The sequence below is a fragment of the Protopterus annectens genome, chromosome 2.part1 (assembly GCF_019279795.1).
Source record: "Protopterus annectens isolate FY-2018-M chromosome 2.part1, PAN1.0, whole genome shotgun sequence".
Classification (NCBI taxonomy): domain Eukaryota; kingdom Metazoa; phylum Chordata; order Ceratodontiformes; family Protopteridae; genus Protopterus; species Protopterus annectens.
Genome location: NC_056729.1, coordinates 1,347,959,236 through 1,347,974,312, shown reverse-complemented (window position 1 = coordinate 1,347,974,312; position 15,077 = coordinate 1,347,959,236). Strand labels below are relative to the sequence as shown.

The following is a 15,077-nucleotide window of genomic DNA, read 5'->3' as shown; positions in this document are numbered from 1 at the left end:
ATGTTGAAAGGGGTAATGCCAGAATTATCTGGTACAGCTTTTCTCCCTTAGCCTTCACTGATAATGGGCTTTGCACAGCTGGACTTCCCTGGTACAGAAAGATAACTAAATAAATAACTTAGGATGCAAGAAGTCAGGATTGGTAAGATCATCTCTACCAAGAGACCGGCCACCAGCGGAGTACCTCAGGGATCCATGCTGGGTCCACTCCTATTTGGCATCTACTTCTCGAAGTCAAAGCTAATGTTAAAGGCCTCTGGCTCACAAAGTTCACGGATGACTGAAACTTTGGAGCTATCATAGACTCCCCCACAATACTAACATCCTGCAAGAGGGCCTAACACAGACAAATGACGGGTGCCCAAGCCACAGCTTAAAACTCAGTGCTCAGAAGTATATTCCACTGCCCTTTGGGAAAACATCCACACAAGCCAGTTACTTCATCAATAAAACACCCCTAAGTGTTAACTCAGTAGTTAGGGATCTGAGAACATATGTAGACAATAATTTGGCCTTCAACCAACATGTAGCCAAGATAGTAAGAAAGTCATTCTATCCTGCCCAACTTATAAGTAAGGGTATGGCATCCAGGTCCAAGGGAGCGACAGTACCACTTTACTTGGCCCTTATCAGATGCTTTTTTGAAGACAATTCCCCCTTTGACATGTTCCTGACCAGGCATTTGCAACAGTTGGAATGCCCACAGAGGTTAGTCACCAGGGGAATCCAGGGTATTAACACACTGTCCTACACAGATTGCATTAAGGAACTATCTCTATACTCTACGGGTTATTGAGAGGTGATTTATGCCTGGCATATAAGGCATCCTCAGATCCAGCACTGGTGGATCTTTTGCATATTTTCAAAAGTAACAGCACTAGGAACACTAGATCCAAGGATTTAAACTTTGTGACAAACAGAACATGCTGGTGATACTGAATAAACATCTCAAAGGAGCCCCACACTGTGGAATAGGCTCCCCATGCATGTAAAGCAGAGTTCATCCCTGACCCCATTCAAATGTAACCTTGACCATTGGATGGGAAATTGTAAAGGCACACCCGGTCTGCCTCCCATGTCCCTAATGGACACAGGTACACAATTAAGTAAAGTAGTGACTAAATAACATACCCCCCACAAAGCCCTTAGCCACCTCAAAACTAAAATACCCCTTCTAATGGATACCAAATGTATACAGGAACACACCTTGTTTTGGTTGCACAGGTAGGCTTATAAAGGCCCCGGTAGTCATTAGCCTAGTACATACCTATGATTAGGAAAGTGGCTAGTGGAGTACTACAGAGTCTGTCCTGGATCGAGTACTCTTCAATGCATTCATCCCACATATACAGCAGAAACAATCACTTTGACAATGATATTATGATAAACGCAACATTGCATGATGTTGGGAATAGTATAGGGAAGGATTTGGGAATGCTAGGTAGACAGAAAGGTGGCAATTGACTTTCATTGCAGACAAATGCAAAATAGAGCACTTGAGTCATAACAACCACATATAAAGCATCAGCTGTGGGGAGTGGAACTGGCATTAATGGAAAAGGAAAGGACCTGGGGCTATTGGTTCCACCTAGACTGAATCAGCTGAAGTAGACAGAGAGAATTAGAAAACACATACATAATTCTGGAGGGGGCACTGTCCTCAGTGAAACAGACCACAAGAAGCAAAGAAATAATGCTTTCACTCTATTCAAAAGGGTTCTGGACAGATTGCCCCTGGTGTGTGTGTGTGTGTGTGTGTGTGTGTGTGTGTGTGTGTGTGTGTGTGTGTGTGTGTGTGTGTGTGTGTGTGTGTGTGTGTGTGTGTGTGTGTGAGTGTGTGTGAGTGTGTGTGTGTGAGTGTGTGTGTGTGAGTGTCTGTGAGTGTCTGTGAGTGTCTGTGTGTGTGTGAGTGTGTGTGTGTGTGTGTGTGTGTGTGTGTGTGTGTGTGTGTGTGTGTGTGTGTGTGTGTGTGTGTTTGTGGAAACAGATATTAGTAGGGTGGATAGAATCCAGAGAACAGCCAGCAGAAAGATCTACGGGATGGAAGGAAAACAGATGATGAAAGACAACAGGAGTTAGAGCTCTTCTCATCTCAGATCAGAAGAATATCGAGGGATGTGATAGTAGGGTATAAGATCATGTCAAGGAGTTGCCTTAAGGATGCAAATAAGTCATAATGAACAGGACGAGCAGAGGCGGAAGAAGGAAGCAGTTCTGAAAGTATTTCCTTATGGAGAGGGCTGTAGTTTCATGGAATGGACTACTAGAATGAGTGGTGCAGAAAGAATCCACAAAAACTTTTAAGACTTTTTGAGCACTGATCCAGGCCATCTTTTTTTGGAGAGGGTTCCCCTGCATCCTAGTAGCAGGAGTGTGCAGTTAAAACTTGTCTGATTGAAGACTGCTGGAACAGGGGTCTATATCACTTCGATGAAATGGCAGAAGTTCGAACACCATAGTGGAACAAGTATAAACCTTCTTCCCTAGCCTATCCATAAACTTGCTGCCCTTGTCAGTAGGGAATAAAGAGGTAGAAGGCAGTTGTCTACAGGATTTGTCAGCTGAGACTACTATGACTACAGTGTCTGTAGGAGCACTCTTGAACAGGTACTGAGTATCCTGAGGAATATTATAGAACATGTCTGGGCATTTAGAAGCTGGGGGATGAGAGTTAGGGGCCTGTGAAACAGTCAAAATGGTATCTTGAAATGCTGGAAGGGAGTGACTGTAGATGGAGAGGATTGATCCATCTGTAGTAATTCAAAATACCTCTTTTTTAATTCTGAGACATCTGAGGCTTGCCATTTGAAGTATTCTCTCATGAGAGAGATGGTATCTTCAAAGGAAAATTCATCCCCTGGAGATTCAGGACTGACAGTCCTCTTCCTTAGGGGTGATGAAGTTCCTGGGGGATTCAATTTGAGAGCAATAAATAAGAGAGTCTTCAGAGGAGGAGTATTCTTCCTCATACTCTTTTAAGGCCTGCACAGGAGTAGGAGCAGGTAGAGGTATCTGTGATTGGAGGGCCTGGAATTCCCTGAAATGATTTTGGGAGAAAACTTCCCATCCAGGGGCAGATTGCTGTTCTGTATGTTTTAATTTTTGTTTTCTCTTCAGAGCAGCTGAAGGATGGGTTGATTTAGAGGCCGATGTTTGGGAGGATTGCAGATCACGGATAGGCCCCTCTTGATGCTCCAAGCCATGGTTCTCCCCCGCCATCAGGTTCGATGGCTGATCAACCTCAGTGGACATACTCAAGAGTTTCCATTGGGCTAGCTTCCATTACGATTCCCAGTTCCAACTGAGAAACAGACGTCCAATGGGACCCCGGGATAACAACTGCCTTGAGAGTCTCACCGGACTCCTAAAGTGCAGCATGGGCACTGGGCCCAACTTTTTTGGCCTTCTTCCTAGGCAGCTCGTTGGAAGTACCTACCCCATCCTTCATACTTAATGCCAGATGCTGGAGTCTCTGGTTCTCAAGATAGAGTTTGAGAGCAGCCAGATGGATGCAAAGAGTTATAGGCACAAATGATTTACAACTGTTGTAAGACGTAATGTTATGGCCTCCCATAAACAGTTGAAACACGTATCATGCATGTCCTTGTGTGGAATTTGTCTTCCTCAAGCACACTTTTCCTTTCTAGTTGATATGTACATCTGAAAATCTAAGAAATAGATAACAAAAAACCCAAAGGGTACTTATCTGTAGTGGATGGCCATCAAGCAAGCAAACTGCTTCTCGAATTTGGCGATCAGAGGTCTGAAGATCACTGTACCAGAAAAGTTTTGAAGTTGATATGTGCAGATGTCAGCTTTACAGCCAACATTGGTTTATGGCTCTGACATCAAATGTCTCATGTACCCCTACTCCTAAGACTTTGGTATACTGGCCAAATATCCAGTGCTGCAGGCAGCAACCTCCCTGCAGTTATGAATACTGCAACATGAGAAAAGAAGGACATCTACTGTTGCCTAAGCCAGAAGGGAGTCACCACAATGATCTTAGTGGATTCCTTCGGAATCTTCAGAAATATCCTAGATATTAGTGAAAAGGGTAGAAAGGCATACAGGGACATTCCTGTCCAAAGAAAAGAAAAGGCATCTATCTTCCAGGCTTTCTTGGTTGGAGTCATGGAACAGAATTTTGACAGTTGATTGTTCAGAGAAAAGGCAAAGAGGTCTATTTGATGAACTCCTATAGATGGATCAAATCTTGGAAGACCGCCAGATCTAGTTTCCATTCATGAGGGTCTGCACTGGTCCTGATCAGTTTGTCTGCCACGCAATTTTGCTCTGATGGAATGTAGAATGTCTGTAGAGTGAGATTGTACTGTGATGCTAACACAAAGGGGCTATTACCTGGTTCCCCCTTGCTTCACTATGGTATTGTCTGTAACCACTTGAAGAGGTCCAAGGGACCAAAGATGGTTCAGAGAATTGAGCATCTTGATCAGGGAAAGCATCTCCTTTATATTTATGTGCCTGTGTTTGTCCTTAGTGTCCCACACCCCCTGGATTTGTATCTCTCCTGAAACTGCTCACCAAGCAAAGCCTGAAGAAACTCTGGTGACTGACTACTTTGGAGCAGGAAGGCAGACCTTGTTGTCTTCACTAAGTGATTTATCTTCTGACAAACCCCAGTAATGGGACCTGAACAGATTAAGAGTGTTGATGTTGGAACCAAGCAGATTTCAGATACTACTGTATCTTTCTCATGTGGAGTACTGCCACGGGACCCCAAATCCTGAAGAATTCCCTCACAATGACTGAAGTCTGAGTGGAAAACCTTAGAAACAGATCAAAATAAAGATCTATTTTTTCCAGTTGAAAATCTCTTTGAACTGAGGTGTGTAGTTGACTTCCCAGGAAAACAATCCTTTATGAAGTAGTCAAGACAGACTTTTGAATGTTCTCTAGTAATCCAAGCTTGTTCAAGAGATCTCTCCCACACGAGAGAGATTCCTGACATTTTGAAAAATATTCTGCAAAGATAAGCAAGACATCTAAATACTGTATGGAAAAATGTGGACACCCTGTAGCCTGCAATGAGTTATATCTGGAGCTAGATACTTTGTGAACATTCTGGGTGCAGTGGACAGTCCAAAGGATAAGACAGAAAACTGATAATGTGATCTAGACACACAAAACCTTAAGAAAAGCCTGACGTATGGATGAATAAGAATGTGATGGTCTTTTAAGTCTAGTGTTACCAGGAAACTTGAAAGAAGAACACACAACAGGTTGTAAAGTGACATTTTGAATGTGGGGACTATCATAAAAAGGTTTAGGAAAGAAAGATCCAGTACTAGTCTCCAAGCATCTTCTTTCTTTGGGACTAGGAATAGCCTTGAATATAACCCATTCCCTACATGGGAAAAAAGAACTGGTTCTACCACCCCTTGGGACAGCATAAGATGAAGAACAGGTGGAAACAAAATAGTCTGATCTGCAGGATGAGGAATGACACACCGGAAAGGAGGAATTTCCTCTCACTGCCATCTGCATCCCTGACGGATAACTTCCAGAGCGCATTTGTCTGAAACAATCTGCTGTCACAAGGTCTCTTTAATAATCATTCAGACTTGGTGGATGGTCCTTGGTTTTTGGAGGTTTGAGACTTATTTTTGGAACCTTCTTGCCACTTCTTCTAAAACATCTGTTTACGTGAATTCTGTTGAGACTGTTTATTCTTTTTTTTTTTTTTTTGATGAAACAGGATGAGGATAAAGTAAATCCCTTGGACAATTTGGAAAAGGGGGGGGGGGCTGAAAAATCTTAGAGATTCCCTGGATCAGCTCATCTGTTTCATCACCCTTTTGGATTACCTCTGCGGCAGAGGGTCAAACAATAAATTTCTATCCAAGGGAGACTTTGACATCTCATTTTTAAAATTATCTGAGTGGTTCTGAGAATGTAGCAAAGCAAACCTCCTTAAAACTGTAACACTAACCCTAACCCTGGAAGAAGTATCAACAGAGTCATACAAACAGTGCCATATAAACAGTGCCAATTTAATTAAAGCAGATTTTTCTTCACAAGAAGAAACTGTAGATAAAACATTCCTCATACTTTCATAACATGTCAAGATAAGCTTTAACATATCATCCTGACAGTTTAAAATTCTGAAATTTGAAGTTGCAAAATTATATACTTTTTTTCCCATGCAGAAGTATACACTTTTTTCCCATCCGTAGAAGAAAGTCTAGGATTGGAATTGATGTGCTTAGCAGCAGAAGAGTCAACTAAGCTATAGCTGCTGGGTCAGGTTTGAGATTAGTGTATAAAAATGTAAAAGACTGAGAAACTTTAAACATCCTGTCTGCCTTTTTTAGGGACAGCTAGCTAACTTTCAGTAAAATCACAGGTAGTAAGACTTACATCCTCTAAATCAGACAGGACAGGAGGAATGGTTGCTGGTTCTGAAAAATCCTTCTGTAACAACTCATAGTATTTTTGAGGGACTGAGAAATCTCAGTGTTTTCCCACTGAAAACACTGAGCTATTCTAATATTTTATTTATTTATTTATTTTACATTTGTTGAAATAGTCTCAGAGAAAGAGAAACCCACACAGGAAGAATTAGAATTGAGCTCTCCTCTGAGTTTGAATCAGAAATCTGAGGCCAAAACTCTGAATCCATCCCTGCATCTTTCAGGTCTAGAATCTCTACAGGAAAGGAGGCACCCCTCTTTCTTTTACCAGAAAAATGGTGACAGTCATGTTACTAATGGCAACCATTGCTTCACCAGGCATGGGCACAGCATTCTGACAAAAGAGAGAAATTGCTAGCCTGCTGTGGTGGCAAAGCAGGGTTGCCAGACGTCCCTATTTGGGCGGGACTGTCCCGAGATCAGCAGCCTAATCCCGAGTCCTGCACTGCCGGTTTAAATCCCGGGCAGCCTCCGCTTTTATTTTATTTTTTTTGATTGGCCTGTATACCGGCATACGGGCCAATCAAAAATCACTAAACACGGAGCTTCGTGTGTTTAATGCGGAAGTTCCGCATTAAACACAAGAAGTTCCGTGGTTAGCGATTTTTGATTGGCCCATATGCCGGTATACGGGCAAATCAAAACATTGCAAAACAGAGCTACTTCTGTTTAATGTGGAACTGCGATGTTCCGCATTAAACAGCAGTAGCTCCGTATTTAGCGATTTTTGATTGGCCCGTATACCGGTATATGGGCCAATCAAAACATCGCAAAACAGAGCTATTTCTGTTTAATACGGAACGGTAATGTTCCATATTAAACAGAAGTAGCTCCATGTTTAGCAATTTTTGATTGGCCCGTATACCGGTATATGGGCCAATCAAAAAATCGCAAAACAGAGATACTTCTGTGTAATGCGGAACTGCGCTGTTTCGCATTAAACAGAAGTAGCTCTGTGCTTATTTATAAAAATAAACACAGAGCTACTGCTATTAAATGTGGAACTGTGATGTTCCGCATTAAAGACGTGGAAGACCTTTTTTTTTTTTTTAGTCTTGACTTTGTTTGTCCCTACCTGGCCAGTCGGAAAACTGGCAACCCTGTGGCAAAGGCTGTTTGCTTATTTTTTTTCTTTTTGTAGCTGGATGAAGGAACGACTTTGGAAGTGACAATTTGTTCCATGGTTAAGATGAAAATGGTGCATCTATCCTAGGTAAAATAAGCAAAAATGCCAGTAAAACTACCAGTCCATAAAAGGTTTTTTTTTGACAGAAAATAAACAGTAAATAGCACTTTCAAACATTATGGCAACCCTAGAACTTTGAAATAAACACAATTTCTCCACAGAAAACAGTTTATCAGTTAGATAACACTACTTTTTAAAATGACAGAAACAACAAAAAAAAAACGAATTTACAGCCTTGAAACAGTCTGTTGAAACACAGCACTTCTAGTTTTAAAATAACTTTCCTGAAGAGGAAAGTAATAAAACATCAATACAATAAGAAAATGGATTTTCCCCAAAGGAAACATGTCTGCCCAGCTAAGAAAACACAAGCTGACTGTTGAACCTCAAAATGCCTCAGAGGAGCATACTCCTCGGTACCAGTAAAGTTCTGAATGGCTTCATGCCCAGACTGGTCTTTTAGTCAGCTCAGCTTGAGGCGCTTGACAGTTTGGATGCATGGAATGTGCTTTGAAGCTTTGGTAGCTGGCTGACTGTTAATATCTTTGGCAGGATATAACCCATACAACTAAGGCTACTGCGGCAGTGATCAATATGAAGAACATCAGTGATAACATCTCAGAATGTATGTTAAAGGTGATTCTGCAATTATTATACTGAACATGAGGACAACAGGTCACAAAGATCATACATAAATAGCAGCATAATAAAAACTGGACAGAGTAATTGAGCACATTGGCTCTTAGGTATCATTTGTTTAAAAAGGTGTCTGGTACATCATGAGCTCAATGACCACTAGTTTGTCCTGTACTGGTCTGCACAAAAAAAGTGAACAATTCACAGACTGCCATCGTACCTCGTGTTCCCCAGCTGTCATCCTGATTTGCGTCATACCGGGAAATATCCTTGTCCTAAAACAAATCACATTAACTTACATTAGTAAAGGTTACATGTCTAACAGTCACTTATGTCTGGGTAGTTAATCACACACACACACACACACACACACACACACACACACACACACACACACACACACACACACACAACATATATCCTCAGTTAAAAGAAGTTTCTATTTTTTAAAAATTTTGTATAGAGACAGCAAATTATTTTATATGACAGAAACCTGTTATCTACAAACTCACTGTCACCTAAATGATCATAATCTCCTAAAGCACATTTTTAATTGAGCAGCCTCACTACTTTGTTCAAGAACAATTACATGTAAGAATGGCCGTGTTTCAGAAGATAGATTTAAGCCTGTGCTAGTGACACAGAGGGGGTAAAGCCTTGACTATGAGCCAGATGACCAAATTATGTTTACTGTTCCAAGCACTTTATGGCACAGGCAGGTAGGATGGGCATGCTCATTCTAGGGACTTCCACAGTGTTAATTCCTATGTCATCAGTATATCATGCCTACCAGAGCAAGTGGGCCCCAGGGGTGGAGTGGGTAGAATCAAGTAGTGGATGAGAAGGCACAGAGTATATAATTAATAAAAAGAAAAAAAACTTAAGTAACAAAAGAAACTGCAGCAGCAGTTACAAGGACTTACCTTTGTACTTAACCCTTTCTAACCTCTTTATGTAGCGTCAGTGATGCAACAAGTAGCATATTCATCTTTGGTGCTGTAAGATTAGAAGGCTGAGGGTTCTATTCCCATTCCAGGTGTTTGGATTGCTGATGTTGTAGTGCAGCATTAGGGGGTATTGCAATGCTGAGTTTGCCATCTTTTGGATAAAACGTTAAACCAAGGTCCCAATTGCTTGAGTTGGTGGTATGTAAAAGATCCCAGATCCCAAGGCACTTATCAAAAAGAGTAGGGGCAGTTCCTTGATGCCCTGACCAAATTTTCCCTAGTAGTATAAATATCACCTCGAGCCCCCCTTGAAAAGAGATCACTAGCCTAGTGGACTAAACCAATCAACAATAGATAGCTAAATAAATAAATTAAACTGATGCTAAAAAGGCAGACATTACTGAGCATGGGACAAAAATTAAACTGTATTTAGTTTATTCATGCCTTTGTGCACTGTAAACCATTACTGGGTTCTGAATTACATTTACTCATTACAGAAATCTCAAAACACATGTGCCATTAGTTAGAATGAAGTACATTTGAAGTTTAAAAAGAGCATAATGGTCAAATTAAAGATGATTACCATCTCTGACAAATCCTCTGATTCAAGCAATGCATTTAGAGCATGACTGCTTTTAATCTGTTCAAGTATTATGCTATACAAGTGTTGGATGATAATGGACAATTCCTAGACTGCACTTCAGAAAACAGGGCTTTCACAAGGAAGCATTTTAGTACATGTTTGGACCAAATTATTGAGGATTTTCTTATAAGCTTGTTACTGGCTGCAATAAAAAGGAGGTGATACTGCAGACAGGTGCCTTGCTGGATGGAGCCATAGTAAATTACATGTAAAGGCAATATAAATGAATTGCAACATAACTGTCTAGAGGTAGTTTTCAAAGACAGGCAAACATTTTCAGTTGCAATAGAAATAGCAAGTTAAACATGAAAAAAGGAATGCACATCTCTGCAAAAACTAAATCACCTGCTACCTCTGAAGTACGATGATGCAAATTCAAACAAAAATATAACAGGTAAACATATTATTTTTGTGGAAGTGTTAAGGAGTCATAATGGTGTTGAAAAGTTTTGTAAAGTTAGAGAGCTCACATAATTTCAGATAATATTGTTAGCACAGAATAATTTTACCGTATTACGGCAGGTAGTAATTACTGCCACACAACTGAATTAGGTTGCTTCAGTGGGCCAAATTCCAAAATACTTAACACTGAGAGCAGGATGAGAGCATGTGTTTTGGAATCTAGCCCCTGTTGCAAGCCATTTTATAGACTAGGCTTTTACCAAAGTAAGTGACATACACTGACAGCAACTCTTGAAATTCGGCCAAATATGTTTCTTGAAATATTCTGTCAAAATATCTGTGTCTAAAAGAAATGCTCCATAGTGCAGACAATCACAGACATTATGCAGGACAAAGTTGTTCAATTATACATTATGCTCTAAAAAGGTCTTTCAGAACAGTGACAGTTTTACTTTTAATGCTCCATTTAATACATGCATATATTGTGTTTTGTCAGTCACTTTGTTGTTGTTGTGTCTTTCGGCTTTTCCCGGTTAGGGGTCGCCACATCGGAACTCCGGTCAGCTAATGAATGGTAGTTGATTTTTACATGCCGAGTTACCAGCCCTGATGCACAACCTTCAACGAAGGTACGCCCATTCACGCATGTCTCCACGCAGAAGACGCTCTAGCTGAGAATCGAACCGGACAGCATCTTACTGTGAGGTGACAATGCTACCGCAGCACCACCACCACGGATTGTCAGTCACTTTGTATATAATGTAATTTATCTCTTGACTTTATAACCTCAGGCCAACTGTGTTATTCTTTTGAATATAACGTGTGTGTATATATATATATATATATATATATATATATATATATATATATATATATATATATATATTGCATTCTATCATTCATCCTGCATATAATGTCATGCATCTATTGTGTTTATCCCCAGCTGAGACTGAAATAGGTCCAATGGCATACTGCTCTACCCTGGTTAACACATTCAATATAAATAAAACAAAACACTATATGCAAAGTTTGCTGTTAAGTTATAGGAGAAATACATAAAAACAGCTCTACCAGTTACTGCAATTCATTTTTCAGACATCATAACAGCGAACCTATACATTGGTGATATTAGAATACAACTTTCATACTGTGCACACACTACCATCAGCTATTTTGCTACTACAAATTAAAATGTGCCCATGGATTTCTAAAGGTTCTCCTACAAAGCTCAGATTCCCAACTCGGGGTAGCAATGCTTAACAAAAACAGCACTCTTACTGTCACCTTAAAACAACTGGGAATATGGTCAGGGAAACATGAAATAGCCACATTGTAAACTGAATAGCCAATTTTCATCATGCTACAGTCTATCAGCAAGTAAACAAACTATTTCTGAAACACTTCCAGATGATTTTTCCACCTACTACCTGATCGAATGATTTTGATTTGGTAGAAAGAATAAATATGTGATGCAAACTTGTCATTTTATTTAAAATTATTTGAGGAAGAAAATGGGAGGTATGCAAGCCACTTAGATCCAACTCTGTCTCTTTCTCTCTGTTATAGTTTTGCAGAATGAAACTGAAGTCTTTAAACTGATATTTATGGGGTGTGGGATGAACTGAACACTATGTTTTTCCTATGTGCAGGAATGCAGAATTAAATGTAATGCCTTTTTTAGGTAACATAAGGGTACCATGTGATATGTTATGAGGTTTGGAGACAAATGTGAGGGCAAAATTAACTAGAACCTTGCTATGGTGACTTGTACTGTCAGTGTCACTATACAGTTAACGTATATGGTAAAAAAAATAAGTAGCAAAAATTGCATTCTTTACTCTACTTATAGATTATAATAGCATATACATACATCCTACAAGTCAGCTATACATCTGAAATATCCAAGTCATCCCTGTATACATAACCTAGCAGTTGACTCATTTACAGGTAACAGCAAAAGCATTACTTAAATGGTGAATGACTACACCATTCATTAACATTCAGGTGATAATATGACACATTGCAAATATGTAACTAGCAAGCTACCAGCCAAGATATTCAAACTGGATGAAGTCTACAATTTAACAAAATGTTGTTACCCATATAAAAGCTTCTCAGTTTTAGATTATTCCATAGCCACAAAATGCAAGACTCCCAGCAAATTTAAAACAGATGTTAAAGACAAAGCATGGCACATCTGAGTGCTCCCTGAACAGGCACATATCTAGGACAGTCTTGTTTGGAAAAAGGAGGCAGCAAGGCAGACTTGTTTATCCCTCTCTCTCTACACACTCACACACACATAAAGAGATATTTATACGGTCTATGTCATATCTCTTTGAGTCACAGTTCCATCAAACTGTAACTCACCGAAAAAATCGAACACTCAGTGAAACTCATGATCACATAACCACTAAAAGAGTGCTACCATGGGTCCTACAGGGAGATAAGTACATTTAGCACTCTCTTCTCAATTTCACTTCAATGAATCAAGTAGTTGTACATTCAGGGAGCTTTGACTGAACTAACTCTATGCCCCCCTCAATCAGGGTTGCCAGATTTCCGACTGGCCAGGTAGGGACAAAGTCAAGACTAAAAAAAAAAAAAGGTCTTCCACGTCTTTTATTTTTATAAATAAACACAGAGCTACTTCGGTATATGGGACAATCAATATTCGCTAAAGACGGAGCTACTTCTGTTTAATGCGGAACATCGCAGTTCTGCATTAAACAGAAGTAGCTCTATTTTGCGATGTTTTCATTGTATACCAGTAAAGGGCCAATCAAAAATCGCTAAACACGGAGCTGCTTCTGTTTAATGCGGAACATCTCAGTTCCGCATTAAACAGAAGTAGCTCTGTTTTGCGATGTTTTGATTGGCCCACATACCGTTATACAGGCCAATCAAAAATCACTAAACACGGAGCTACTTCTGTTTAATGTGGAACATCGCAGTTCCGCATTAAGCAGAAGTAGCTCTGTTTTGCGATGTTTTGATTGGCCCGTATACCGGCATACAGGACAATCAAAATCGCTAACCACGGAGCTTCTTGTGTTCAATGCGGAACTTCCGCATTAAACACAAGAAGCTCTGTGTTTAGCGATTTTTGATTGGCCCGTATGCCAGTATACGGGCCAATAAAAAAAAAAAGCGGAGGCTGCCCGGGATTTAAACCGGCAGTGCGGGACTCGGGATCAGGCTGCTGATCTCGGAACAGTCCCACCCAAATAGGGACATCTGGCAACCCTGCCCCCAATTGACAGTGTTCTGCATACTCATATTTTCAAGCTAGGAAAGTTACGTTGTTCAGTACAACTTAACACCTTATATCTTTGATACTTTTCTTCCCTTATGGCAATGTTATTCATGTTCAATAAACTGTTTGGGTATTTATTTGTTTAGCTAATAACACAAAAAAACAGCATTCAAACTCAACCAATAGTCAGTTAAATCCTAGTAGAACCACTCATACGGAAAAACCAACACAGGCCCAAAAGTCCAAATTTATTGTAGGCTGCAGGTCATAAAAAACGGGATTTAACTGTCTGCAGATTGTTTTTTAGCTAGGGAATGGGTTTACTATGCTACAGCTACAACTTAATCTTTTTGTTAAAAAAGAAGTTATGTACTCACCATAACGTTCCATGTTTGTTGACCATGATCTCGCCTTCTTTCTTTCTGGTTGGGTTCGGAGCCGATCCTCAGCTCTGACTCGGCCGCATATTAAAGCTCAAGAGCTTCCACTGGCTCGAGGCTAAACCCTATCCCAATATGCCTAGCGAGAGTTACAAAGATCTCGTTTGTGATAACCCAGACACTAGACTATAAATATATATATATATATATATATATATATATATATATACAAACACACACACACACACACAAACACACACACACACACACACACACACACACACACACACACACACACACACACACACACACACACACACACATGTATCCCACCAAGGCAACAGTAATAGACCCTCAGCCTATATAAAGACTCATGAGGCAAGAAAGGAATCCGAGCACATATGGCCGAATAATTCCTCTCAATCCTCCAGGAAGGGGGAAGGAGGGTGGGATGCAAGAAAGAAGGTGAGATCATGGACAACAAACATGGAACATTACGGTGAGTACATAACTTCTTTATGTTATGTTGTCCCTATCTGGCCTTCATTCTTGCTTGTTGGGACAGCGTCCCCAGCACCTTCTCTCTTGGGTGGCTCAGGGGAATAAACTCTTCAGAACAGTGGAACCAAAGAATGCCCTATTCTGGGAGGCCACATCTACTTTGTAATGAGTGATGAAGGTATGAGGATTAACCCAAGTGGCTGCAGCACAAATTGAGTCTAAAGACAGTCTGGCTTGAAAGGCAGTAGAGTTAAACATTGCTCTAGTTGAATGCCCTCAAAATTTTCCTGGTAGTTGTTTACGTTGTGAACTATAAACTTAAGTGATGGTGTCTGTAAGCCATTTCGATAAGGTTACTTTTGAGACTGAAGTTCCCTCTCTATTTTCTGAGAAAGTTATAAACAACTGATCAGATTTTTTGAATTTTTTTGTCCTGTGTAAGTAAACACATAACTGCCTATGAACATCCATTTGGTGCAGTCTATATTCTGCCTTGTGCCATGATTAGGGAAGAATACGGGTAGTTCTAGTGATTGATTTAAATTTGACTCCGAGCATACTTTTGGTAGGAAGGACTGGTCCTGACAGAAACTCTGTCTTTCTGAAAAATTAAATAGGGAGGACAAATGGAAAGAACTTGTAATTCTGATACCCTCCTAGCTGAGGTAATGGCTGCTAAGAAGATTGTTTTC

The 15,077-nt window shown here is 40.2% G+C and overlaps 1 protein-coding gene across 1 annotated transcript in view; it reads right to left on the bottom strand.

Moving 5' to 3' along the window:
* The window catches only part of ABLIM2 (actin binding LIM protein family member 2), a 2,642,076-nt gene that overhangs the window by 356,484 nt on the left and 2,270,515 nt on the right, over window positions 1–15,077 (bottom strand). The window contains exon 19 of the mRNA XM_044062807.1: window positions 8,477–8,531. Coding sequence (XP_043918742.1) covers window positions 8,477–8,531 — 55 coding nt within the window. The remainder of the gene's footprint in view (window positions 1–8,476; window positions 8,532–15,077) is intronic.